At 37.2% G+C, this 26,964-nt stretch overlaps 1 protein-coding gene across 1 annotated transcript in view; it reads left to right on the top strand.

Moving 5' to 3' along the window:
• ST18 (ST18 C2H2C-type zinc finger transcription factor) overlaps positions 1-26,964 on the top strand; it is a 169,742-nt gene that overhangs the window by 109,463 nt on the left and 33,315 nt on the right. The window contains exons 6-12 of the mRNA XM_067292323.1: positions 9,173-9,363; positions 13,574-14,371; positions 17,188-17,322; positions 19,095-19,185; positions 20,788-20,892; positions 22,316-22,521; positions 25,603-25,814. Coding sequence (XP_067148424.1) covers positions 9,173-9,363; positions 13,574-14,371; positions 17,188-17,322; positions 19,095-19,185; positions 20,788-20,892; positions 22,316-22,521; positions 25,603-25,814 — 1,738 coding nt within the window. The remainder of the gene's footprint in view (positions 1-9,172; positions 9,364-13,573; positions 14,372-17,187; positions 17,323-19,094; positions 19,186-20,787; positions 20,893-22,315; positions 22,522-25,602; positions 25,815-26,964) is intronic.

Below are 26,964 nucleotides of genomic sequence, written 5' to 3'. Positions count from 1 at the left end.
CAAAGCTTCTTGACAGTGCTGCTAGGTTCTTAAGGAATTCAGGCTGGCATGCTAGTCAGTACTTTCCTCAAAGAATCTGTGAAAAACTGTTTTTTATGCTAAGGAAACATAATTTTGAAATTGATGTTTAATAGAAAATACTAAACAGTCAAGCATAAACAAACCCTGAACAGTCAGTATGTGGTGCAGTGTGAGGCAAAGGTAAGCACGTGCTGGTCACAAAGCTAGTAAAAGAATAGTGCTGAAATTCACCTGTCCTTATTATAACATCCTGTATGTCAACCATTCTCACCATGACTAATAAACCAAGCATAAACAAATTGTAACTGCAGTCAAGTTTATGGGACTGTCATGTCTAAGATCCTCCCTTGCTTCATTCTTCATCTTCCAGTCCCTCTTTAATTAGCCATCAAACTGTGAAATCTACAGTACTGGCATCTCTTCTCTTCCTTTCCCTCTCCCTCTCCTGTCCTCCTCTCTTCCTCTCCTCTTCCCTTCCTAGTGCTCTGATGAGTTTCTGGACCCTAGGCTTTTTGCCTTTTTTGCAGTCCCACATACTTTCATACTTCAGAAACAGGTTGTTCAATATCTTCAATATTGTAAAATTATATTACCAAAACAGTAACCGAGAAACAAATAAACATAGAAAGAAATTCAAAATTCAAACATTTTCCACCTCAAGTTTTCTACCCTCAAACATTCATGTAAGTGGGTTACTGTTTGCATAAAATGTTTGGAATTGTTGTATAATGAATATCAAATAAAACTTTTTTCCATTGAAAAGCCATTCTTTGAATGAGATTGTAAGTGGTTATAAGAACAGCCATTCTTAAAAATAGTTATCATTCTTTCAATGAGGAGAAATAATACCATATGATTCTAGGTGATCACAAATAATGACTTTAATATTTTGCAGGTAACCCTGAGGTTAATAGTTGACTTAACTATTCAGTGAACTGTTCTGAATAACCATTAAGATAGCTGAAATAGGATCTGTATCTTATACTGGTTTTGAGACATCAGTGGCTGGAGCTGTTAATTACAATGAATCATTTGCCTAATTCCTGTATATTTTAGAACCTTTTAGTCTAAGCACTGTGACGTATACCTTTTTCTCCTGGATTTATTTAGAACATTTAAAAGTTGTATTTTATGTCCAGATTTCTATTTTAGTTGATATTTTATGTGCATCTGTGTTAATTTTTTATAGGTGATATTAATACCTTTCTTCAATAACTAAGGCATTAGATAAGTTGCTAACATATTATAGGCCTCTCTTAATGTCTACTATGCTCATTTCTAGCCAACACCTGCAACCTCAATGTCTTTTTTTCTCCCACCAATATACTTTATCTGGTTGTGGTTTTACAGCTTTTCTCCTTGAAGTCTCAATTTAATATAAAAAACTGTAATGATTAATTATTCTCATTGTATGCTTTTCTGTTACGGTTAGTTTCATAATATATGCCACATCCACATCACTTCAATTATGTCTGCTAGACTGGCAGATAGCTATTTTCAGGTTTTTTTCTACCTGACAGCTTGTTGTGTCTTGTAATGTTTCTTCCCGAACATTCTTGAACTAAAACTTTTCCATTATTTAATGTATTCCATACTTTATCATTGCTTTTTCATCTATGTTTTTTTTTTATTCTCCAAGAGTCTCCAAGAGTCATTATATTCCCCATCACAACTTCTGTGTTCATCAGCACACAATAAATGTTATCATCCCAATCCTACAGAGGCATTTGGAGTTGCATATGCCTTAATACCTTCTGTTGGGTGACAGAATGCATCAGAACATTATAGCCCCAAACGCTGTTTCCTCTTATGGCTGATCTCTTGTCTGTGGAGGACTGCAAGCCGTATAGAGATTGTAATGCCAGCCAGTTACTTCTGCCTCATATATACCACTCATGAGGGCTGGCTCAACGGCTGTGTCTGACTGATATCAAGAGTGGATGCAGCCAGGCAAAAGCAAGCCAAAACAGACTGTGGACAGCCTGGAGATATCAAGGAAGGGAAAAGAATGCAGCCATGGGATCTCCTTTTACATTAAAGGGATGTACTAGGTTCTGACAGTGGGTTGACAGTCCCATTGTCTGCTGGGAAACAAACAAAAAGAAATAGTGTCTTATTTTCTTCTTACATCATTTCTAGCCAGACTGTAGTTGCAAGTGTGATTTCTTTATTTAAGCATTTGTTGGCATCAGCAGGCTGACCACTCATGTGCAAGGCTTTCTTGATCCAAAGATTGTGTGGATGAACTGTAGTTCTGCCTAGAAACTTAATCCATTCTAAACCAAACTCCTGGCTAGGGTCTCACTGGAATTTGTTGACCTACTGAACCTGGACAGAATGAGAGATTGAATGAAAAAGGGACTAGAGTGACTGGATTTGGCCCAACTCTTGGGCATTCATGCATATCACTGAATTTAAGAATTTGTTGAGCTCCAGGCTATAAAAACTAAGTTTCCTCCAAGCTGGCTTTCACTGAAAATGACTTAACTGTCAGAAAAGGGTCCAAGTCTACAACTCTACTCATATAGAATTCTTGGTCTGAATTTATAGGACTTTAGCATCAAAGCATATATGATGCGCTCTCTCTCTCTCTCTCTCTGATGCTATATATGTCCTATATTTATATTCCTATTTTATAGGAATAGCAACCTGAGGAACACCATCCATTTCATTAACTTAGTATTTCAATTAGGGCATTTATATACATTACTTTATATATAATCTGAATATCCTTATGATCCTACAAGCTCTTGAACAGAAATGAGAAAAATAGAAAAGAGAAGAGAATTTAAATCTGTGCTGTCCTCCTCTGAATTACTTTTCCTGTGGGGAGAACCCTGTTGAAATAGTAAACTGATTCAAAAAAAAATGTTTAAAGGAAAAAAGTCATGTCATGAGCATAATGAGCATATTCTAACGAAAATGCACCTATTGCAGTCAGAAATGATTGCCCTTTAGCCTCAGGCTTCACAGTGAGTTTGAGGAGTGGGCAGATTTCACCATAACTGCATTCCTTTTCCTGTGTTATTGCTGACTTACCATCATTCTGCTCTTTTTACGTGCTTCTTTTATTTGCTCAATCATTTCACAGCTCAGTTATTCTTTTTGGTCAGGTAACCTATAACATTTAGTTTACTATCTGAAACATCTCCAAGCTCAGTACATAATGACTCAACACCATTACCCATTTCTCCCCAGTCTCTTACGGGGTCTAGTAAATCCTCTTTCACCAACAAGGTTATGGCAGCTTCTTTGCTTTTCTTATATGTCTTTTTTTAAATAAAATATATCTTTCAATATATAGCTCCAGCCAGCTTTGTTATGATAGCATATTTTCTCTACATTATTATCTGTCCAGTTCTGATACTTTTTTCATAGCTAAACCTTTCATTTGGATCGACCAAAAGTCCTTATTCGATACATAAATAATTTTCTTTATGTCCTCTGAGAGACTTTAGTTAGTTTTGCTTTCAGCACCTATAAGGATTTTAGGATGGAATACAGTAAATGGAAGTATTGTTTAGCTGTCATTTTTTGAAGGGCATGAACCCTGTAGATTTTATGTTCCAATATTCATGGTCAGAAGTGATGCAACTTCTTCCTTTAGAAAAAGATGTTCTCTCTCTATTTATAAAGTCTATGACTAATCCATGTCTTTTAAGAGTAGTTTTCTGAATCTAGGATTTGTCTTTGAATGTAGTCATGATATATATATTCTTTCATATTCAGTAAGTAATTTCATGGAATTAGAAACACCAGCCTTGTCTTTGAATCCTAAACAGTTCTTGCAAAACTGACTGATGCTGTGGATTTTTATTCTTTCTGTGGAGATTCCAACTTCTATCTATGAAGAGACCGTATATTAATACCATCTTTATGTGTCTTCTCACTGTTGACAGCAATGTAGGCTGATAACACTATCAGTCTCAATTCCATTGAGCTATAAAATTTACACTCACACTTTACAAACAGTGAAGGTTACTTAAGGAAACAGAACATAAATCTCACCATCTTAATCTGAAGGCAATGTAAACAATTGAGTTATATTTACTCTCACCCCCTCCCACCGACTTCTGTTGTCAATCTAAAGTTGCTCTAATTAATAGTACTTATTTGGATTTTCATTTGCACTGATCAGACTACCCACTCTCTGTTTCCTTGGATTCTGACATTGTTCTGTTCTGCAGTGTGTTCTGTTCTTCTTATTTTACTCGACATCCATTACAGGCATTGACGAACAGGCTAACCATACCCCAGGTTTTACCCAGTGTGGTAATTCTTATCTGTGATATCCTGCTTTACCAACCTGCAGGCTGTTGTGAATAATAAAAGAATCCCCCCAAGATCTACAAGTCTTGCCAACAGATTAATGGCAAAAATCCTTGCTGGTTACAAAGTGGTTAAAGGTCATGTTAAAAGCTTGACAATCACATCACATAGATGTCCTCATTGCAGAAAAGATGGGCATGACGGTTTTCAGCAATGAGAAAAGCTGCATATCATTAGGTTAAAATCACTTAAAATCACTCTAGTCACCCCTCTCTTTCCTCTGAGACATTACTTTTTGGGGGGAACTAGCCTACTGTTCCACCTGTATACTACCAGTGTCTGCCCACACCATCTAAGACGTGTTCTGAGCAGAAAGAAAGCAGAGAGAAGACCCTAATAAATTCTAAAAAGGTATTGTTTAACATGTTTTTTCTTTTTGAACACGTGCAACTAGGTCTTACGTGTCTTATATTTTAACCTCTTGGCTCACGCTATGGTAACTGACACAAGATTGGTTTTGGTAGCTAAGTCATTGACCAAAAAAAAAAAAAAAAAAGCTCATTATAGATAGTATTAAAATGATTTATTATTCATAAAATTTAAGTACAGTTAAATTGGGAAAAAGCATGTATTGGCTTTGGGTTCATAACAAAAAGAACTTCTTCTGTTTTATGAGCCTCAGATTACCAAATAACCTTGACAGCTGAATCAGTGTTCCATGACAACAAGCAGGCCATTGATAAATAGCAACAAAACTATTAGATGTTGAATTTATGAGATGAGTAATAGAAAAGCTAAATTATAGGTTTACCATTTGACAAACTACAGCTTGACAAATCTCTGCTAACATGTGTGTGTGCGTATGTGTGAATGTACATAAGCAGAAGAGAGAAATAGAAACTTTTTAAGACAAAGATGAAATCAACATGCCATGAGTGTTACAAAGGCATAAATATACTCTTTTCATAGTCATTAGATTCCCAGTGTCCATTATCAAAAACTGAACAAGTCACTTCTAAGTGCTTGAAAAAGCTAACATTCGTGAAGTTGGTTTCTTCTGATTTTATTTTCATTTTTACCTTTAAGCACTATAATGTAGAAAAGAAAGGGAATAGTTAGTACTTGGTAGATGCTTAAACTGGCTCTAGTAAACTATTGGATTGCAGCTAAGTCGAAACCAGAAGTTTAAAATGTCATTTTAAAAAGTCACCAGCAAAAGCAAGAGCATATGCTGCTGGAGTTAAAAATCTTTTCCTGGCCTGTGGAGAGCAATTTGCACTTCCTAGGAAAGAAGCAACAACTGTGGTTTTTCATGCTTCTAGAATCAGAGTGGAAGGTATAAGGAATGAGTTTAAGGAAATTTGAGTCTCAAACATTCACTGACTTTAAAGTGGTGGGAACTGTAGAGGAAATCTGAGTGAGTGGCTGCTCATATACAGAATATATGTATATACATATACCTATACATAAAACCAGCTAGTGCATGCTATTCTTTCCTAAAAGAGAAATCATCTAGCATGAGCAATTAGGCCTCCTGTCAGTGACAATGATGAGGCAGCTTTTGATTAATAACTGCATAACTGTGAGAGCAAAACTCAGTCTGGAAATTTGACTCAAACAGAACCTGCAGTTGTATATTTGCTTCAGAAAGTTGCTCCGTTGTGATCCAACAGAATACACAGGGGACTATGGAGTCATGCGAGCAGCATAAATCAAAGCTGCGTCTCTCCTCCTGCCAGATCATGGTAGTTATAGTCAAGTGGGATTCTTGTGCTCTCATTTCCCAGCACATAACTGCAGGTGGCAGGTGGCAGCAGTACCCCTGGCATTCATCTTGACTGTGGCTTGCTAACTAGTTTGGTTATCTTTTAGGGTTTTGGTGAAACACCAATGTGTTTGAACATTGTTGTGCCTACCCGCAGTGGTGGGCTTATAACATTGAGTTATTAGAAAAAGATTGTGCTCAGTGAACAAGTGTACAGCAATAATCTTACCTTCTTTTCTTACTATGTTTTTCCCTAACTTGACTGGAAAATACACTACAGCCAGAGAAGTTAGACAAGTTACAGGATTAATGCTGAAGAACTAGGTGAAGTTCTGTGACGTGTCATACTAGATGATCTAATTGGATCTCCTGTTCTAAAAATCTATTAATTATGCTTGTGTAAGACACAGCTGTAGCTCTGTTGAAGGGAAATTAAACACTGGAAATTCATCTGTTCCTAAACACTCTCTCAATAACTGCTGGAGGTAAATTTGAAATTTGACAAATAAATGAGAAAGATTCAAAAACAAGCCTAGTGATGGCTTTGGTTGATAAAAGAACGGTGTGAAAGGTTTTTCAAACATTTGCCAGTTATGCAATTTGCCTATAAAAACGTAAGTGGTATGAACTGCCATTCCCAGATATGAATTAAGCAACTCTTACTTGTACTTTCTTAGGAACAAATTATGCATATTGTTCTGCACTACCTCTGTCCCTGAAGTCTGCTTGTTATATGACATCATTTCCAAGGGGACACTTGTTGCATTGTGATTCTGACCTTTATATGATACTTTTGCTATTCTGTACTAAAAAACTGAGAAAAAACAGAGAATACATTCAACCAGAGCAGGTGGTTAGCGTCCAGTATTGCTGCTGCCCATAGCATTTTAGCTTTTAGAAGATCAAGAATATCCACTGTGTTTAAGATGCATATGGTAGAATTTTAACATTCCTCCAAAATGCAGATCTTCATATTTCCATGCCCTTCATGTTTGCAATGATGAATTGCCAAAAAGGTGCTTGGCCAAAAAATGGGTATTTTTTTAAAACAAAAAGCTCAAGTTAGTCATATGCTTTAATCCAAAACAATCAGAACCTGAGCCAATTTAGTGCACATAAGATACCGTGGAAGGATTAATTTATGCTGTTGAGCTTGTAATATGTGTAACCAATAGGAGCTGTCTGCATACATGGATTTTTTGCAAATCTTGCAGCTAAGTCGTTGAGCCAAATGCAAAATCCAGCACCTAAGGGCATCATGTAGACTGTAATGCACCCTGGGGGCCTAAGGTTGAGAAAGCATTGAGTGGATTACACAGATTCATTTACGTAGTTTTTTCATCTCTGACAGATATAATATGAATACTGTTATTTGTACTACATACATTTCTGAGAATACTATGTTTGAAAGAAAAATCAGCACAGTAAAATCACTTATGCAAAAAGTAAAAACAGGAAAAGGGGGGGTTTGAAGGTTCAGACGTCTTTAGTGAGATGTCATATGATGTAACACCTATATGCCATACAGATCAAAGGCTTTATTATTGGCAAAGACTTTATCTGCAGAAGTAATTAATATGCAGATCAATGTGTGGATCTTAGAGGAGCTGAAACAAGTATATGGAATCTGCTAGAAATCTTCTTTAAAAGGCAGTGATCTCGTCATGTCAGTCACCTGAAAGCTAGGCATCTAGACTGGTCAAGACCTTTCCAGGGGAATGATTCACCTTCTTTATCTGATGCACCTAGTTTTAAGTGGGATGAATTGCCCTCTGGAGGAACCTATCTCTTTCCTCCTCTTCTCTTCTCTGAGAAGAGCTTAAATCAGACACTTATGGCTAAAGTTCATGAAATGATACTAACACATGGGCATGATACTAAAAGAGGAACCCATATTGCAAAACATTGTGAAGGAACAGTGTGTTTCACATACATTTTGTGTTGTTGAACTGTGTACAGTGACTAAAAATTTCATTCATGATGCATAATTGGATTTTCAGTTTATGTGGAAGTTTAAGCACCTGGCCCAGAGTAGAGGAGTGAAAAAAATCACTTTTCATGACCAAAATGACCAAATGACCAAATCTAATAAGTGTTGTATTTTCCTAGTCATACACAATAGCTGTTCAGTCAAAATCTGCTTTCTCGTCCTCCCCAGCACAGTTTTATAATAATCAGCATTGCCAAATGCTTATGTCTATGCAAATGACAAGGAAGGCTGTTCAGAATCACACAGTTATAATAAAGCACAAAGCAGCAACAAAAACACCCCAATAGACACAATCTACAGACCTAGATATAACAAGAAATGGGCATATTCCAAGACACTGATGCAACTCCATTAACACAGGCAGGTATCATCCAGTGTAACAGAGAGGGGAGCCTGGCATAGCCAGAATGGTAGCTGATGATTGTGTTAAACGTACAAATCCAAGGACAAAATTTGACAACAATTGTATAAAATTTATGATGTCCTTTCCTCCTTGCCCCAATTCTGTGTGGCCCTTTCTAATTAATCTCTAAGGTAATAAAACTGAGCATTGGATCATGCAAAGATAGGGGATCATAACAAAAATAAACAAGCAAAACCCCTGTGATCAGCAACATAAAGGACACAAGCAAGTTTCCATACTAATGGAAAGATAACGGAGCTAAAGGTTCGGAAGGTCATAGTGTAACTGGTGGTATACTTTTCACATTAGCTGTTTCTCTGGATTATCTGCCCAGTCTAAATCTTTGTTCATCCTTTCCTGGGTGTATTTATTTTACTGCAGAACAGAGTTTAGATTAACATATGCTTATTTAGGATTAAGGATGTTGGATTATGGGTGTTTTGGTTTTGTCTTCCTCCCCTTTCCCCTTCCCCCGAACAGACTTTGGCAGCAGTGAAAAAGAAATGGCACGGTGGATTTGCCTGTGCCCTGAACTTTGAATACATGAGCTAAAACTAAATATCCACTAACCACAACTAGCTGAAACTGCAAGCAAATTAGTATTTTGTCATTCTTCACTTTTCTGCTTAAAATTAAAATAGAGGATAGTGCTATTTGTTTAATAATTTCCCCATTACTTCTCCCACTCTTTTCTCCATCATCAACCATTTCTCGATCATTTCAGTGCCTACAAATGCTCTATGGCTAAGAAGAGAAAGGCTGAAGAGCAGCTTTCAGGCGTTCCAGTCAACAAAAGAAAATCCCTGCTAATGAAACCCCGTCACTACAGCCCCAGTTTGGAATGCAAAGAAGAAAATGAAGACCGGACAGATTTACAGGAAGATTTCAATGTCCTTGAAAGCAGTTCAACTCCAGGTAGTCATGCAGTGTGGCTGTGTTTGAATGTGAATTCCACAGAAAAGGGAGATACGAAGCACTGTATTTTCAGAAAGGATGTAGAATGTGTTTGGCTTGTAACAGAATTGGAAGGGTGCATTACTGTCTAGGTATAAGTATCATACTTCAAATTATTTTGTACAGTAACTGCTTATGAGGTCTAGTAAATGCTTTGTAGGTCACAGAGACAGACATCCACTACAGCAGGTCGTATATGGAGCAGCATCTGCTTCTTCGCTAGCTCTGTCAAAGAACAAGGTTAAGCCCACCACCGAGAAAAACTCATTTATGAAAAGTAGATTTTCACTGGAATATTTAGAGCACTTATGAAGAAAAAAACAAACTGCGTAGCAAAACATTGTTGACTTTAACATTTAGCAAAGCAATTTCATGCATGTGACTTCTACGTGTGTTCTATTTAACACAATTATTAGACTCAGCACTTTTATACTTGTTATTCCAACTCTGCTAAGCCAAACATATCCAACAATTTATAGAGAGTTCTACAATGTGTATGCTGCAAAATATGGAAGAGGGCAGGGGAGACAGAAAGATATAGCTACAGTATGTCTTTATCGCTCTTTCTTTGTAATATATGTAATATATGTTTACACACACATATATATATATTCAAGATGAATAACAAATATCAAAGTATATGAGCCATCACATATTTGTTTAAGAAGTCCTGCACAAATTGTTACTCATGCAAATGAGAAGAAATCAGTGGAATACATGCTGCATTTGTTTTAAATGGAAGATTCATCATTAGGTCGCAAAGTCAAGAAAAAAGGAAGGTGAGCTGGCACTGGGAAAATTGTAATCATAGGTGCTATGAAAACTGATGGGATTGCACTCAGTTGCTATAACTGGTTATTACAGGTGTTTAAAGGTAATTTATTTTCAACTCCCATTAAAAGTTTCTTGAACCAACTTTTCCAGTACTTTGGAAGGAAGCAAAGAACTAAGATTAGGGATTTGTATCTTTATCCACTCTAAACAGAATTTCCTTTAAAATTTTCTTTTGTACATGTTATACATCTGAATACTATAAAAATAAGAAGCCTGTCTTTCAGATTAAGACGCCGATTCTGTCTCTGTTGAAATCAGTGGTGGGCTTTGTGTTGTTTCAATATAGCAAATATCTCAGCCAGTTGTCACTTGTGAGTCTTCTAGAAGGAGTCTCTTGCAGGTGTCCAAATGGGACTGGAAGGGATCTGCCTCTTCAAGCAGAATGCCAATTAACAATATGATACCCAATGTCTGTGTCTTTTGGATGACATCGCTAAGCCAAATTCATCAAGCAAAAAGCACCATGGTTTTCAGTGGCTGTCAAGGCCTGCAAGGAATGTTTTTATCTCCTAACATCACAAATGCTAATTGTTTGAGTAAGAGTTCTTGCACCTTTCTGTAAATCTGCAAATTTTAGCTATTTTTTTTATATTGATTCAGCCTCGTCAGACCTTCCAGAACTGCCCTCAGTAATGTGCTTTCCTTCCCTTGTATCTGTCTTCTGCACAGCTCAAAGAATTCACTGAAGGGAAAGTACTTTGCCGGGTGTAGAGGTAGAACATATGCTGATATACAGAGGAACCTAAGTTATTTAACTTTTTCTTTTAAAAACAAAAGGCAAGTGTTGGATCAGGTTCATTGATATAAACATAGGGCAACCCTATTTGCACCCACCCAGTCACCTATTCAGTCAGAAGAAAAAAACACTTTATTTCGAAAAGTTAAATTTGCTACCAATTAGATTTCTCCAGATCTGCTTGTGTCAGTGATAATACAAGCTAACCCTTTTCTTTTAATTTTATCAGTTAAAGTAGTTGAAAACAAACACCAGCTAAAGCATACAGCTGTCCTGGATATGTAGGTTTATTTACAATTTCTTAGTGTAATATTGCTTATTATATTGTGAACTCATGATTCTTGTTGGTTGGTCTGTTAATGCTTCAGTTCATGGATTGATGCAACTGTAAACTAAGCTCTGCTTTGATTATTTTCAAAGGAAATTTCCAGCCTATAGGAGTGAAAAGCAAAGCTGAGACAGCTGAACAATTAAGACTGGTTCAACAACAAATTTTTAAACATTGCATTTAAGAATTCCTCATCCTTTTAGCATCAATCTTGATGGTTCAGGTATCAAACATCTCAATTATATATTATTTATATTATTTTTCATCTTGCATTTGGTTCAAGCAGTCTTTTACCCAGAAAAATAATTTAAAAGACCTATTACTATTGTCTTGTTTTGTTTTGAAGGATGGGGAGACTTCTTTTAAAACTAGAACCCCTTGCCTTTTAAAAAGACGCGATGATGAGATTGCATTTTTATCCAAATGACAGAGGAGCAAATAATAAAAACCCAGGCAGTCATCTGACAAAAGTTTGTTATAGAGCCAAATCATCATTCTTATTTGCTGAGATGTGAAAAGACAGCAGACTTTTTCATTCAGAAGACTGCAATGTGTGTGGTACTAGACCAGCTGCTAAAAAGTTGCACTAAGGTTTACAGACTTTTTTTTAAATACAACTTTATGTACACAGTGCACAAGGCCACCTCTCCCTGCATGAATCCAATTTTCTGAAGAAGAATAAGAATTAATCAATATTTTCTTTTAACATATAACAAACAGTTGAACCAAACAATTATGTAAACTGGAAATGACCCAAAATGCTAACAGTTTGGCAGCAGTAAAGTGAAATGCATTGTGGTGCACATGTGCATTTTTGTCCCCCTTTTCCCCTCCACAATAATCTGCACTTAATAGGAATATTTTAAACTATGTAGCTAAGCAACAGAGGTAATTGTTGCTTTCTAGAGCTTTTGTTAGGCACTCTAACACAGCCCAAATATGCATAATTAGGTATAATGTCTATAAATCATTATTGTACACATGTGGGTAGTTAAGTGGATTGAGAGAATAGTTCAATGAATTGGACATATTCACTGAAAATGCTTTTTATTTGTTTTCTGTAGTTCATAATACTTTAAAATTATTATAACCCTTTACACTTTTTCTTAATAGCTCACTGTGTTATTGAGAGAAACTTCATTTGCATTTTAGACTATGCTTAATTTATTATTTAAACCTGGAGTTCTGATTCAGGAGAGGACAGATACATCTTATCAAATAGTCTGTGCTTGTTTATTCATCCTCCTTTCTAGGAAGAAAAATGTTAAATTTTTCAGTTTATGTTGAATAGATCCCAACAAAAGAATGTACCCTATAATCAGCATTATTGAAGGGGCTAGTGTTGTGACTAAATTCTTCCCTTCATCCAAAAATGCTTTTAGTTACTATGGCAATATTTACTTGATCCTGGCAAACCAGTGTTGATTTTAGAGAGATAATTACCAGAAAGGAAGATGATGGAGATGTATTTTTGAGTGTCCTTGTCAGAGGAAATGTTTATAAAAAATTAAATGAGATACAAAAGGCGTATTGTCTTCCACACCAACAACCTCTCCTACATGCAGCCTCTATTACCTGCTGGCTGCTGCTTTTCGTCTGAAGGAAGATGTTTATAAAGACAGGATGCACTTCAGTGGTGTCTTTAACAAGTCCTTTATGAGTCTGTATGTAACAACCATTTCTGTTTGCCTGTGCATGACCTGATCTATCACTTAATGTGGCAATTGCAGTGGTGACCAGGAGCTTGCCCTTTGTAAAGTACTGAGCTTTTTCCATCAAGGTCTTTCATGGTATTTGGAATGACTTGAAAAGTAATTAGGGGTCTATTTTGAGGAATTACTTGGGAATCTTAGATGAGAAACAAGTGAAAATGTAGATTAAAGGAATTTGACAATGTGTGTGTGTGTTTGTGTGTGTGTGTGTGTGTATATATATATGCATATTATATGTATTATATATATGTACTGCATTGTATTTATATGAATGTGGGTGTGTTCTAAGATAATATATGTCTTTACCATCAGAGAAAAATAACAACATATTTATTTCTCATATAGCTTTGGAGCTATAGCGTAAAGTGGATATAATCCCAAAAGGGCTTTTCTTGATGCTGCAAGCAGTCATTTTAGACATAGCTGTGGTGCATACGATCATTTCAGAGTACCTTTGAGTAAAGAAATGGAAATTGGTAAATAGATAACTTCATATCAATTCTACAACATATCAAAAGCAGTTATTCTTACATATTTTTCTCTTGCTTTTTTCCAATGTAGAGGAAAATACTGCAAAATCATCTGAGGAAACCTCTCATTTGGGTGGGCAAGAAAATTCCAGTCAAAAGAAAGATAACTACACCAGTTACCAAGATTCCATGGCCAAATCTTTGATGAACATGGGAAAATTAGCAAAGGATGCACCCAGTCAAGCAGTGGCAGAAAATTTAAATGATAGCGGCATTCACTCCTTAAAAACAGAAAATGATGACACTGATGAATGTTACATGATTAACTCAGCTGAAGGAAAGGAAAAGACTGGTATTTCTGACCCAAAATACTGTTCATCTGAGGAAAATGAAAGTACCTCTGAAATTATGGACAATGAGTGGGACAGCTCCTCAAACTTTTCGGAAGAAACTAATGTAAAGCCCCATGTAACTCAGAAATACATTGTAGAGTGTAATCAACCGAGCATCCTGGAAGTCCCGGAAATTAAGAAAGAAGAAGTAGAATTTGGCCCTTGTGAAACAGTCTGTGACTCAGAAACAGAACTAAGAGCACCCCAGGAGCCTCGCCCAGATCCTTTTGAGAAGAGAATTCAGAATCCATTCCCTGAAAGTGAAGAAGATGACAATGAGTGCCTGTCAGAAACTACGGAAGTGTCAGTTGATCTGGACAAAACAAAAGGGAACTTGAGTTTGCTAGAACAAGCAATAGCTCTGCAGGCAGAGCAAGGCCATGTGTTTCACAGCACCTACAAGGAACTGGATAGGTTTCTTCTGGAGCATCTAGCAGGGGAAAGGAGACAAACCAAAGCTATTGACATTGGTGGGAGACATATATTTAGCAACAAACGTAAGGAAGTATTTTTGGCTGTTCTTATTGGCTTAAGCATTTCTCCTATGACTGATAGAGGATTCTGAGCTAGGTTTTATAGCAACAGTAAAGAATCTGGAATTTAGCTGGTAATTTTGTTAATTACGTACCTTCACACTAGTGCCTTGCATCTAACCAGGTTAAACACTAGGTACTTGGCCTCCTGCCAAAACGCTATGTGAAATGATCAGTAATGGCTACTAAAAGGGCTGTGTAGCTGGCACTGACACTCCTTGTCCTCCTCCTCCTCCTCCTCCATAGAGTGCTAATACATAACTCCTGAATTTCAGCAGCCAAGAGAGAAGATATTTAAATCGTGCTTAAGGAAAGGTTAGGATGAAAAATTGGCCTCTTCCAAACATACCACCTTATTCCTAAGCCTTGTGTTTTCTGAGTTCTGTCTCCTTCACATTTCAACATTACATTTTACTATAGCCAGCACTTCAGAGCCAGGAGAGCACAAGCTGTGCCTCTTCTGCCTCATTCACCATCAGCAGAATTGCCAGTAAGTTCCAAAATCTTTATTGTTTCTGATGGTTTGTGACATCCTACGAAGCCAGAGGAACATAGCTCCGTTTTCAGTGTCTCATCAGGCTTCCAGAAGTAGAGATATAAAAGATTTGGGTTTGATTTGTAAACTGGATTTTGTGGTATGAAACTCCTTGTCTGAGGATAATTACAGAACATCAAAAGATGTCATTTTATAAGCACATTCCTGCTGTAGTAGGTAACAATACCTACATCTGTTCTTTGACTTTCCCTTTTTGGCTTGCAAATATAGTGAGATCACCCCAGCGTTGTTGCAATTTCTGCCTTTGATAAACAGATAGAGTTACTTTGGTATTTCTAGTGTTACTTTAGAGTAGTCCATATGTTTACTCTTTTGGACACTGCAAATATTACAGTAGTTTAGTTATCTGAAGTACTTACTGTCTAAGATAACTAAGAAGTTTTTTAAGGAGTTGCAAGTATACAATATTTCCTGTAGCAGTAAGGTAACATATGCAGGCATTTACTTTTTCTGTCTCAAACAGTTGTTTCATTAACATGTCTTGAGCTGTATATGCAAGGTATTAGCCTACCTCCTTGCTAAATTACATTAACCTTTATTTGCTCAGATGACTGTGATCTGTGCAGGAATCTTATAGATACCTTTTCTTATCTTGAGACCAGCTTTGTTTACCAGGGGTCACATTGAAGTCAATGTGACTTTCTCACAGCACACATAGGAAGAAGTAGTGATGATAAGCATGGCAGAACTTGACCCTTCCTGAGTCACGTCATATTATTATTAACTATAATTTGCAGGTTAATTCAGAGGTAGCATTCATGGAGGAAAAAACTGGGCTTTCCCCAGGCTGTATAAACACTATATGATTTTAGTCAGTGTAGTGTCAGGCACAGAACTTTTTCAATTAGAAAATTAACTGTTCTTTATTTTTAGTGCTGAAAATCCATCATCTTTTTTCAGGTCTTAATTTTCTTTCTTGGATCTTATGCCAAATAAACATGGTTTAAATTTACATTTTTACATGATTGTAATGATAAACCTCTCCAGTTAGTGGAGTGAAAATTAAATCATGTTTTAGGGTCCCTCTTTATTTTCTGTGCACCATTGCAGCAGGGAGTTTCCTACAGTGACTCCTCACTTTCCATTTGCAGTGATTCTAAAAAGCATGTGGTCTCCTCTTGATGTTCATTCTGTTTTCTTCCTCCTTGTTTTTTTTCTTTCTTTTTTTTTTTTTTTTTTTTGAACCTAGAGGCTTGCCAGGACATTTAACCCTCAGCTGTCTCTGGTGATCCTGTCCCTAAGCACATTCTATGTCGTAGCCCAACCAAATGTGCTTGAAGGAGGCTGCTGCCTGCACTGGCTGCAGCTGTTTGCTCCCTCAGTGCTGAGTGCTGTTGGCAGGCAATCGCAGCTTGAGCTAAAACCATCCTCAGCAATTTATGCGGCCACTTCCCGCATATTTCTCACAAGAGAATTTCTGGTCCAGAATTCATTCCTTTCTCACCCAGACTTTTTGATCCTGCCTTGGAAATCAAATAAAGGCTTTGTGACCAATGCTTCTTGCACCATTCTAGGTGCTTGAAACAAAAATTGGGAATGCACTGTGGTCAGTACAGGGCGGTAGCTGTGGGACTGGGCTGAGACCTGGCCTTTGAAAGGGTATCTGCTGCTCCATGTTTTCACTGTCATTGTGGGCTGTTCCACAAAGCGGTATTGCCATGTGTACCAGAGGGAACTGCTTGCCTGGCCTCTCAAATGTAAAGTGGCATGTATTCAGTTTCCTAACAAAGAACCCCCAGCCTCGAGATCTGCGATATTTAAGGAATGGCTTCTGGTTGAAATGCTTTTTGTTTGTTTGTTTATTTCTTACCTCAGCTTTTATTTGGTTATCTCAGCTTCCTGGAGTCTGACATTAACAGAGTAAAAGATTGTTTCTGTTTTTTTTTTATTTATTCCTTTATAGATCTGGCTGTTGGTTGACTCTGCCAGTTTTCTGGCTTATTAGATTGTGGCTTGTGTCCTGTTTGAGGCTCTGAATAGAATAAATGACACTGCAATCCTACAGCAATATAGTTTAGCACATAAATGACATGGGATGGAGGAGCCATTGTTTAAAGGACACTGTGAAAACCTAAAGAAATGCTTAAATTGCTTAAGTCTGTGTTGAAGCTTTTTGTAGGAATTGCATCTGAAGTACAAAAGAAATATCATGCTGCTAAGATCACTCAGCTGGATGCAGGCAGGGTCTACAACCAAACAAAATCCTTATCTGATTTCTCTGCAGATTCACCCAGGCCTGAAAAGAGAGAAACCAAATGTCCCATCCCAGGATGTGATGGCACAGGGCATGTGACTGGGCTGTACCCTCACCACCGCAGTCTCTCAGGCTGTCCCCATAAAGTTAGAGTGCCACTAGAAAGTGAGTATCACCCTGCAGTCCAGAACAGCAACTGGATCTGACTCAGCACTCTGGGTCTTGTGTGCTCGTGCTGGAAAAGAAATGTAGATATTCTGGGTGAGATTGCAGAATGAGGCTGAAAGAGGAGCTGTCACACCTTCTTTGCCCTCCTGCTCTTAGTCGCATCCTACTTCCCACCCTTGTGAAACTCAAGCAGTACTTAACAGAAGCATTACAAATAGTACTAGGCTCTTCAGATGGCCTGGGAAGAACAAGATCACAGACCAGCTATCCACATGCTGCCAGGAGACCTACATGCTGTAGCCCCGTGAATCTTCTTGATCATGTTTGACCATGCCTTTGCTAAGGCATAGTGCACAGGGATTACCTGCCCTTGTTTCAGAACTGTGACCCGATTTGCTGTAGTCACGCACCAGCCCAGGCTGCTGTTTTCCAATTTCCAATAATTAGAGGCCTAGGGCATGCTTGTTCAGAGGTGTTTCCGGAGTCCTCCTTAATTCTTAGCTCAAGGAGCTTACTTCCTTCAGTACAAAGAGAAAAAATCACAGCCTTGATCCACATCATGTCCCTCTCATGTGACTCCATATCATGCTAACCTTTGTATGGCCACTGTAGCCTGAATTCCACATTTATTTCTAACTGTGCTGATCTGATTACATTTGTTTTTGTATGTGTATCATCTTGTGATGTGATGCAATGAAATGATACATAATAAGCAAAAGTGTAATGTGAAACTATGCATTTGAACAACCTAGTCAGTCAGATGTTTTTTTGTAGTGGTGTGCATAGCAGCAAATGAAAAGGATATTTGCACTTTACCAATGTCCTGTTCCTAATTGTGGCTCTCTCTCTTTTTAAAAATCTGGTACTAAACTGTATTTATGGAAACATCTGTTGAGTTAAGCAGACTGCTGCATTTGGAAGGCCATAGCAACATTAACTTTTTTAAAAACAAGTCCTTGTTAATTATCACACTTCCAATCAGATATCTTCTGTCCTGCTGGGTAAAAAATAATTAACTGTAACCAAAATTTGGTTCTTGACAAAACAAACCAGTTGACTGAACATACAAAGATATATTCTGTTTTACACAGACATACATCTACCCTTGGTAAAGACGATCCACATTAAAGGACATAAGAAATGTACATGCAACAGGCTGTATTCACTGCTTGTGAAGTTGTCTCTGTAATGATTTCTGTTGGCATGACTGTAAGCTGCTGCTTGGAGGCATGACCAATTGATCTAAAGTGGGTTCAGCACAGAGCAGGTGATTAGAAGGGACCAAGATTCAAAGGCAACTTATTCAGAACAAATCATCTTACTCAGGTGCAAGGAATAAAAAGGCTTCCTTAATCTGAGAGTTTGCCATCCCTGAGCCAGAGAGAGACTGTATTTATGTGTAACACAGCTGTGTGGCCTGAGGCCCCTCTATGATCTCACTTTTCTGACTGTTTTAATAGTGTCTGAGCCAGAGGGCAAAGGATCTAATGATATATACCCTTGTTAACTTCCACCTTTGTTCTGTTGAAGTCCCTGGAAACAATCCTGTATGTGGGAAACTATTCTACAACCATGTAGGGATAAACCAGTATATCCTGTAGGCATTGGCCTTGCTGCGTTGTAGGTTCTTTGCTTCTCCTTTTGTGGCCAAAGTGTGACAAAGTTGAGAGTCTTCTGAGTCAGAAGAAGGAACGTTCATATGTTTTAACATATATATTTTTCATTAATGTATGTTGTTATCACTTACTTTTTTTTTTCTTCCTGTTTAGTTCTTGCCATGCATGAAAATGTTTTAAAATGCCCCACCCCGGGATGTACTGGAAGAGGACATGTCAACAGCAATCGCAACACACACAGAAGGTAGTTCAGAACAGTTCCTGTTCCTGTCTGCTTCAAAACTTACATGTACCTGGGAGTAAACTGACAAGCACATCTTGGAGTTAGATGTGGTATGCTACACTGAAGAATGCCTATGAACCACAAGGGTAGCCGGTATAATTTGTAGCCAAATAATTGTGTTTGACTTCATTATATCAAAAATAGCTGCAGCACTGAGTGTGGCAAATTCCACTAGTCTTTTTCACAAATGAGATTTGAAACTATCGCTGCATCATAGTGTTCACAGTGAAACACCATCACGGAAATGACCTGTGAATGAACAAATATACTATTATTGCTACAACTGGAAATCCCAACTGAAACCAAAGTTTCACTCTTTTGCACACATACATGGTAGACCTTGGCAGGAATTCTCCATCAAGGCACATTCTCTTTTAGCAAAATTGGAAATTTTAAGGGGAATGCTTTAGAATGTCTGTAAAAACTAACTCCATTTATTATCCTCAGGAATGTCAACTTCCCACTTGGAACACTTTTGCCTGTTTAACTTTCTGCCTGCAGGGAGAAAGTAAAATTGAGAAAAGGCTTCCAGACAGGCAGCTGGGGAATCACAGCTGGGCTGCAGGTGAGGCAGAGAGCCGAAGTGCTCTGTCTCCAGCAAATGGCTGTTGTCTGCACAGCACTTGTCAGTGTTGCTTTCTGCTGGAAGCCAGCAAGCCAAAATAATACCATTGTGTTTCTTCTACAGGACCATTCCTCTAGAAAAATACATTTTCAATCTTATGGCCAAACTTGGGGCAGAAAATTGTCAAAAACAACTTTTGTTTGTTGGATTGGATTTTTGTGGGACTTTTTAAAATTGATTTCTAGTTTTGAGCCCCCCTAGTGCATGGTGATGATTCATTGATTGATTGGTTATTGTGTGAGGGCACTGAAATCAAGGAATAGCATATTGTGTTACTATCTATAATACAAAAAAAGTAAAGCAAAGTCTATACCAGAGAGGTCACAAGCTTGGCTACAGGAATATATAAGAGGTAAAAAGACAAGGAACCATTAAAAATATTTTCATTCTTTTTCCTGTTTTAAACCCTCAGTCATCTTTGCAGCACATCAGCTGTATCATAAACAATCCTTTAATAGGACAAGAAGACATGTTCTAATCTGGAAATAAAACAGAAAAAAAAAGAAAGCATAACTTGAAATAACAGAAATGTGTATTTTGGTAACAGTCATTATTCATGTACCCCTGATTTTTCCCCAAATCCTTTCCTTTTAATTAGTAGGAGGCTTATACCTATAGTTTGCTGATAAAATAAATGCCATTTGTCAAAAAATTAAATAATGGCTTGCCTGCCACAATACCTCTAAACTGAACAGTGGAAATCTCCTGCATGATTCAGTTTCCAAATATTTCACCTCAAATACAGAGATTTCACAGATTTGCATAAAGGGGTAAAAACAGGTGAATCTGGGCCAAAATAGCAGCAGCTGTTCCCGTAGATGCACAGGGCTTCAGAGAAGTTCAAAGTCATCGGGTTCCGCAGTACACATTTTCTGTGCTTACGATTTTATTTTAACATTTTTCTTCTTGTTTCTTTTCTCCACCTTGTTTTTAAACAGTCTTTCTGGTTGTCCAATTGCTGCAGCTGAAAAGTTGGCAATGTCCCAGGAGAAAAACCAGCTCGAGTCTACAAAAGCTGGGCAGTGCTATGATCAGACTCACAGGTAGGAGTCCTTCTCAGCTAGTGTCTCCAAGGTATTTCTACACAAACATTGTTGTTCAGTCCTCAGATCTTTCACCCATTTCAGTTCTTAGCTACTGAGGTAAACTCATTTTAGCAAGATGATCCTCTGCAAAGATATGTAACTTGACTGTATCTTAGAATTATCAAGCAGCATTCTGGTGGTCCTTGTGCATATGGCTGACATTAAAAGATGACATTCATAGCTTTTGAAAAGCAATCAAATTATTCTAGTAAATCTTAATTCAATGTAAGTAGCCCGATTAATGGTTCTCAAATGTCTTTCTCCAGTAAACCAAATCTACGATCTTGAGAAAATGTTTTAAAACATTTTCTCAAACAGTTCCTTTGTTATAATATTTTGGCCACTGAAACTTGTTTAAAGATCTTTTTGATAGTTTTACACTTTTAGCTGCATGATTCTCATTTATTTTGTGATCCTTTTCAAAGGAATTTTCTACTGATCCCAAGTTGCATGTAGTATTCATACTGCAGGTATCTGAAAGGGTTGAGAACTCTGCTCATTCTGTTTCCCCACCATTAATTAATTCATATTTTTAGTTGCTTTATTTTAAGTTTATTGGTTTAATTAGTTTAATTTATTTTTTATACAATACCATCAAAAAGGGGAAACAATTTTTATTGTAATTCTATTTTGTTTAAGAGTTATATAGACCCTACAGACACGCATAATTTGCACATCATTGGCACCACGACCATTACAACCTATTATATTCAGGTCTATTTGGGGACACTTTAATTTGTGGATTATTGACGTGATCAGCTCTAATGGTTCCTTCAGAGCCATTACAGAATATTATGTCCATGTGTCTGCCAACCACACGTGCCTTAACTCTACATATGAAAAGTCCTTAGAAAATTTCTAAAGACAAGTAGTTACTGAACAGTAGCTAAATGGAATAACACACTGTAAATCATTATTTCCTTCCCAAATAGCAGAGGCAATTATTTTGGATCATCTTATATTATATTTATATAATATTCATTCACAGTAAAGTGAGAACATCGTGATCCATAACGCTACAAACCTTGTGTCTAGCAAAACTCCGGACAACTTTAGGAAAAAAAAGGAAACACCATCCTACAGTGGTAATGTAGAAGTAAATCAGTATCTTCCTTGTAAATAGCCAACAGTGTTACTAGAGAATAGCATATTTTTTAATAACAGCTTTGAACTTGTCAAAGTACTCTTCGACTACTAGATCACCCATAATGATTATATTATTTATTTCTTATATATACCTACCAATAGGTTTTACATGTGATAAAAGCACTTGCTGATACTGAGATGCAACTGTATCATATTTTTCAATAAAAAGTCATTTAAAGATAATCTTGTTTTGCCATTTCTGTCTTTCTCATTCTTTTCCTTATTCTCTCTGCAGGACAAATTTAACTAAGCAGCCTGAAATAGCTCAATACAATTACAGAACTTCACAGCCAGTCACATCCTCCAGAGCCACCCTGATGAAAGAACAGGAGAAGTTTGGGAAAGTACCATTCGATTATGCCAGCTTTGATGCACAAGTCTTTGGCAAACGCACAATGGCACCAGGGGTGCAAGGACGAAAGACACCCCAGTTCCTTGAATGTAAGCTTGAAATTCCATTTTATCTTGAAAGATGAGCAAAAGGCCTTCTTTTGTTTGCTTGCTTGTTCCACTTTCAAACTTACAAGATTCAAAGAATCTCTATAGGAAGCTTCTGCAACTGCTTGTGGCCAGAATGCTAAAATAATCACTAGTGATTAAAAGCTTTACTGTCTTTCTTTTTTTTTTTTCTTTTTCTTCTAAAAGCAATTATTGGAGGAAGGGGAGAGTAAAAAGGAATGGTTTACTTTTTATCTGTCATTTTCCCCCTTGGCTAAACTGTGATATCTTTATTCATGTGATAGCATGCTGCCATGCGAAGTCCCATTGAATATGTTTACACAAGACATTATGAACAGTAGTACAGAGATATCCAAGTTAGATTTTAAAAGGCATTTTAGATATCTTTTAGCTGCATTAGCACAGGTATTCTTGCTTTCTAGAGAACCATGTGCCTCAGCTGCACTGCTTCCAGGCCTCAGTTTAATTCATTTTGATCTCAGATACTTCTGCACTATACCATATTTGTAGCACAGACATATACAGTGAAGCAAATTGTTAGCTCTCTTACATCAATGAGATGCCCCTGCTTGCATCACTTACAGATTTGCTGGAGTACTACTCTGCACAAATGAGATATCACAGTGTGAACACTTATTACTTATTGCAGAAAATCTTCAGAATCTGCATGGGAAATTTCAGCAAGATTTTGCCATTATTTTAACCATTACAAAATACTCTTGAATTAAAAGTAACAAACAATTCAGTTGCCATGAGGGCAGTGGAAAAAAGGGTTTTTTTATGCTATATTGGGGTTCAGGGGAAAATAGATTCAAAGCGATGTGACAAAAGACTGTCTAGGTTTTTTTGACAAAAAATATAGTAAATTAAAAAAAAAAAGAAAAACAAATTACATCCCACTTATCCCAACAAGGGAAAACATTCATAGTAAGGTGAACAGAAAAGCAGAAATTTTATATATGTATTTATTTATCTGTGTGTGTGCATGTGTATGTGTGAGAGAGAATGTTTGTGTGTATATATATAATGTATGTATGTATCTATGTATTTGTATATATATAAATACCCATTTAAAATTGTAAATGCAAAGTAGATATTTATCTGGCCTGGAAAATCAGCTTGTTAAATGTAAGCAAATATGTGCACTGCCAGCTACTTGGGTGGAAGATTTTCCAATTTTGTATGTAAAATTGAATATTCCCTATTAGCTGTTACTTTGCACAGATGCATGTCTATTTCACAGGTTCATTTCAAGGAAAAAGTGATTGAAATGTTTTTATACAAATGCAAAGCCATACATATGCAATTTCTGTATAATGTATATCAGAGCTGAAGTTTACAGCATATTGTTCTTGTAAAGATTGCACAGCATACAGCTATTATTTTAATGGAAAGGTGAAAATAAAAGAGCAGGTGAGTGTTCTGACTATGCAGATGTACAAAAGTTGCCAATAAGAAGCTGATGATGTAGAGATTGATTCAGCATCCTATGTAAATAAGTAGCTAGCCGAAAGTCCATCATTAGTCCTCTGTGGATTCTGCATTCATAAATTTGATTTGTTGGCAAAACAAACATCCTTCATAGCCTGCTTTTTTTGGTCTTTTAGAGTGGGTAATGGAAGATGCACCTTTTTGCTCTTTAAATATCATTTGAAGTTAGCTGTAGTAACTGCTAAAAATGTAGACCCTCTTGCTCATGCTCCAGTTTTACAGCAGGGTAAGTAAAATCCTTTTTCATTTGCACTGAAGAAAGGGAGAGCTGAATGATCAGGCTCGTATGCACTGCTCCACTGAGATGCCTCCAGTGTTTAGAAAAACTGAATATGGCATTCAGTTACAGTCAGTGCACACAAACAAGCATTTCTCTCAGAGCATCCTAAGTTTGAGGAAAGATGAGTTCTTCAATGTCTTGTGTAGGTCACAGCATTAAAACGTACTCAGCCAAAGCAAAAGGATCCAGGGGATACAGAGCCTTGGGGCTCAGATCTTTATGTGGTGAGCAGATGGCTATACACAGAAATGTTCTTGGTGTAGCTGGGTGTAGGCTGAGAAATTGGATTTTGCTTAGTTTATCTTTGTAGAACACTGAGAGATACAGACGAAAGAAATAATTATCACTTACTAAGAGCTGAGATCGTGATGCTGTGTTTTCCCCGCAACAGTTAATGGCATTTCAAACCCCAAAATCCAGAACAAAGAGCCTAGTTCTTTCTACCTGTTTTAGAGTAAATGCTGATGATGAAGGGAAAAACACAGAACCACATACTCCACTTTTGTCTGTGAAAGTGCTTTTCTGTTCACCTGTAAGTTAGTTTTTCATTCTTAACTGATCTATTTGTGCCTAGTAAAGCTACATATTATTCCAGATGATTTCAAATATAAAAAGGTGAGCTAAGACCAATTTTATTCTGAATGTTCATGTTGGGGTTTTCTAATTGATTAAAGGGTAGATCTAAAATACTAAAAACTTTCCTGAAAACAGGACTGAATATTCCTAACAGGTAATGTTCTTATCTGACTACTGCCAGTTTGTTGAAGAGCCTTATCTTGTTCACCTTACTCCTATAAGCAAAGCAATTTGAATAATAGAATTATTCATTTAAGTAAGGCAAGCAGTGCTGTTTTAGCTAAGACTGGATAAGTCATTGGGGTTTTTTTTCACAACAGAGCTTCAAGAGGAAGCAGTTATAAGGATACAATTACAATTGCATTTGCCCACCAGTGTTATCAGGTCAAGACTGATAATGCACTAATACTTGTTCAGTCTTTCCTTGGACAACATTGCTTTTGATGCCTGAGTAAAGAGTGAGTAAAATCTGAGTAAAAGTCTCAGATGCTTTTGTTGTAAGATGTGTATATAGCAAAGGTATTTTTCTGGTAAAAATCAAATTATCATGTTTCTGAACCCACTTTTACAGCAAGCCTTTATAACCTACAGGAAATGGATTGTTTTAAATGTATTCTTTGAATATTTTAATGTATGAAATTATAGTCTGGGAAAGAAAACTATTTAATGGGAAAAATCACATATGTGCAATTGCTAATCAAATCTCTCTTCAACAGCAAAGCATTTTTCAAATCCAGTGAAATTTTCTAATCGACTGCCTAGTGCTAGCGCCCACACACAGAGCCCTTGCCATGCCAACTCTTATAGCTACGGTCAATGTAGTGAAGACACCCACATAGCAGCAGCTGCTGCTATCCTGAACCTTTCCACCCGCTGCAGGGAAGCAGCAGAGATCCTCTCCAACAAACCACAGAGTCTGTCTGCCAAGGTAGGGTAGTCCAAGAACCTGGAGGGTGTGCTAGCTACTGAACTGTGCGAATAAACTGTCTTTCATGTTAGTGACTGCATTAAATACCCAAAAAGGAGGCTTCTGTTTGCATGCTCTTTTGAAGAGAGACAGCGAAAAAAATGGTAATGTAGTGACCGATTCTGGTACAAATAAATAAATAGGAGGAATTATGTTCTAACTCTCTTCATAATTGAACCCTAAATACAAGGGGGGTGTTTTGTGGGAGGAAAAGAAAAGGATATTTGAAATCCAGCAACAATTTTTGGTGGATAACGAGTTAGATCTGTCTAAAGAGGGAATTTTCCTCCCTCTGAAACCTGTCACAAGCAATCGTTTTGGAGGCTGCTAAAAAAAAATCATGTGATTAATCAAGGTGACGTATTTCTAGCAATGGAATGAAACTGTACCTATTGAGTCTGTTGTGTTCTGAGCTCATGACAGCTTTACAAGGTGTGGGGAGGGAAACGACAACTGACTTTAGTAAAATTCTCTCTTCAGCTGGTGAGAAAGAGGAGAATCAGGCCCACAGCATTTGGAGATAGATAATTTGTGCAAGTCTGGCATAATGGAAAGCTGCCTAATATCATAGATGTTTGTGTGGCTTTCATGTTTTGGTTTCTGCTCTGCGTTTCCTCACAGATCTTTTTGATTTACAAATGGTACTGTGTGAGCTAGGAGCCTTATCTTCTATGCCATTACATAGTAGTATATTGCTGATGAAAATAGACAAAACTTTTTTCTGATGACCATGGTTGCAGGAGCACTGTTTATTATTTGTATTGCAGTCACACATGCTCCACTGCAGTGAAACTCTTGAAAGCTCTGGGTAGATGAGGGGATGCGGTTACAAAATGAGAAGAAATCAGTGGGAAGGGAAAAGATGCATATTTATCAAAACACAAAATATCAGATTTGTTTCTACTGTGGGACTTGATTCATGATGTGTGTCCCAAAAGATGGATGAACTATGTTTTGGCAAGCCAGTGTCATTCTACCATGTTTGTTGTACTACCAGGCTCAGTCTGGCTAGAGGTGGCTTCCATGGCTGCTGGTCTACAAAGCTTTTCAGGCTTCCATGCTAAGAGGCTAGCTATTATTCTTTGTGAGGAACTGCATCTTTTAACAGCAG

Source organism: Apteryx mantelli, chromosome 2 (genome assembly GCF_036417845.1).
Source record: "Apteryx mantelli isolate bAptMan1 chromosome 2, bAptMan1.hap1, whole genome shotgun sequence".
Lineage (NCBI taxonomy): Eukaryota > Metazoa > Chordata > Aves > Apterygiformes > Apterygidae > Apteryx > Apteryx mantelli.
The sequence above is the reverse complement of the archived record's forward strand: the minus strand, read 5'-3'. Positions and strand labels throughout refer to the sequence as shown.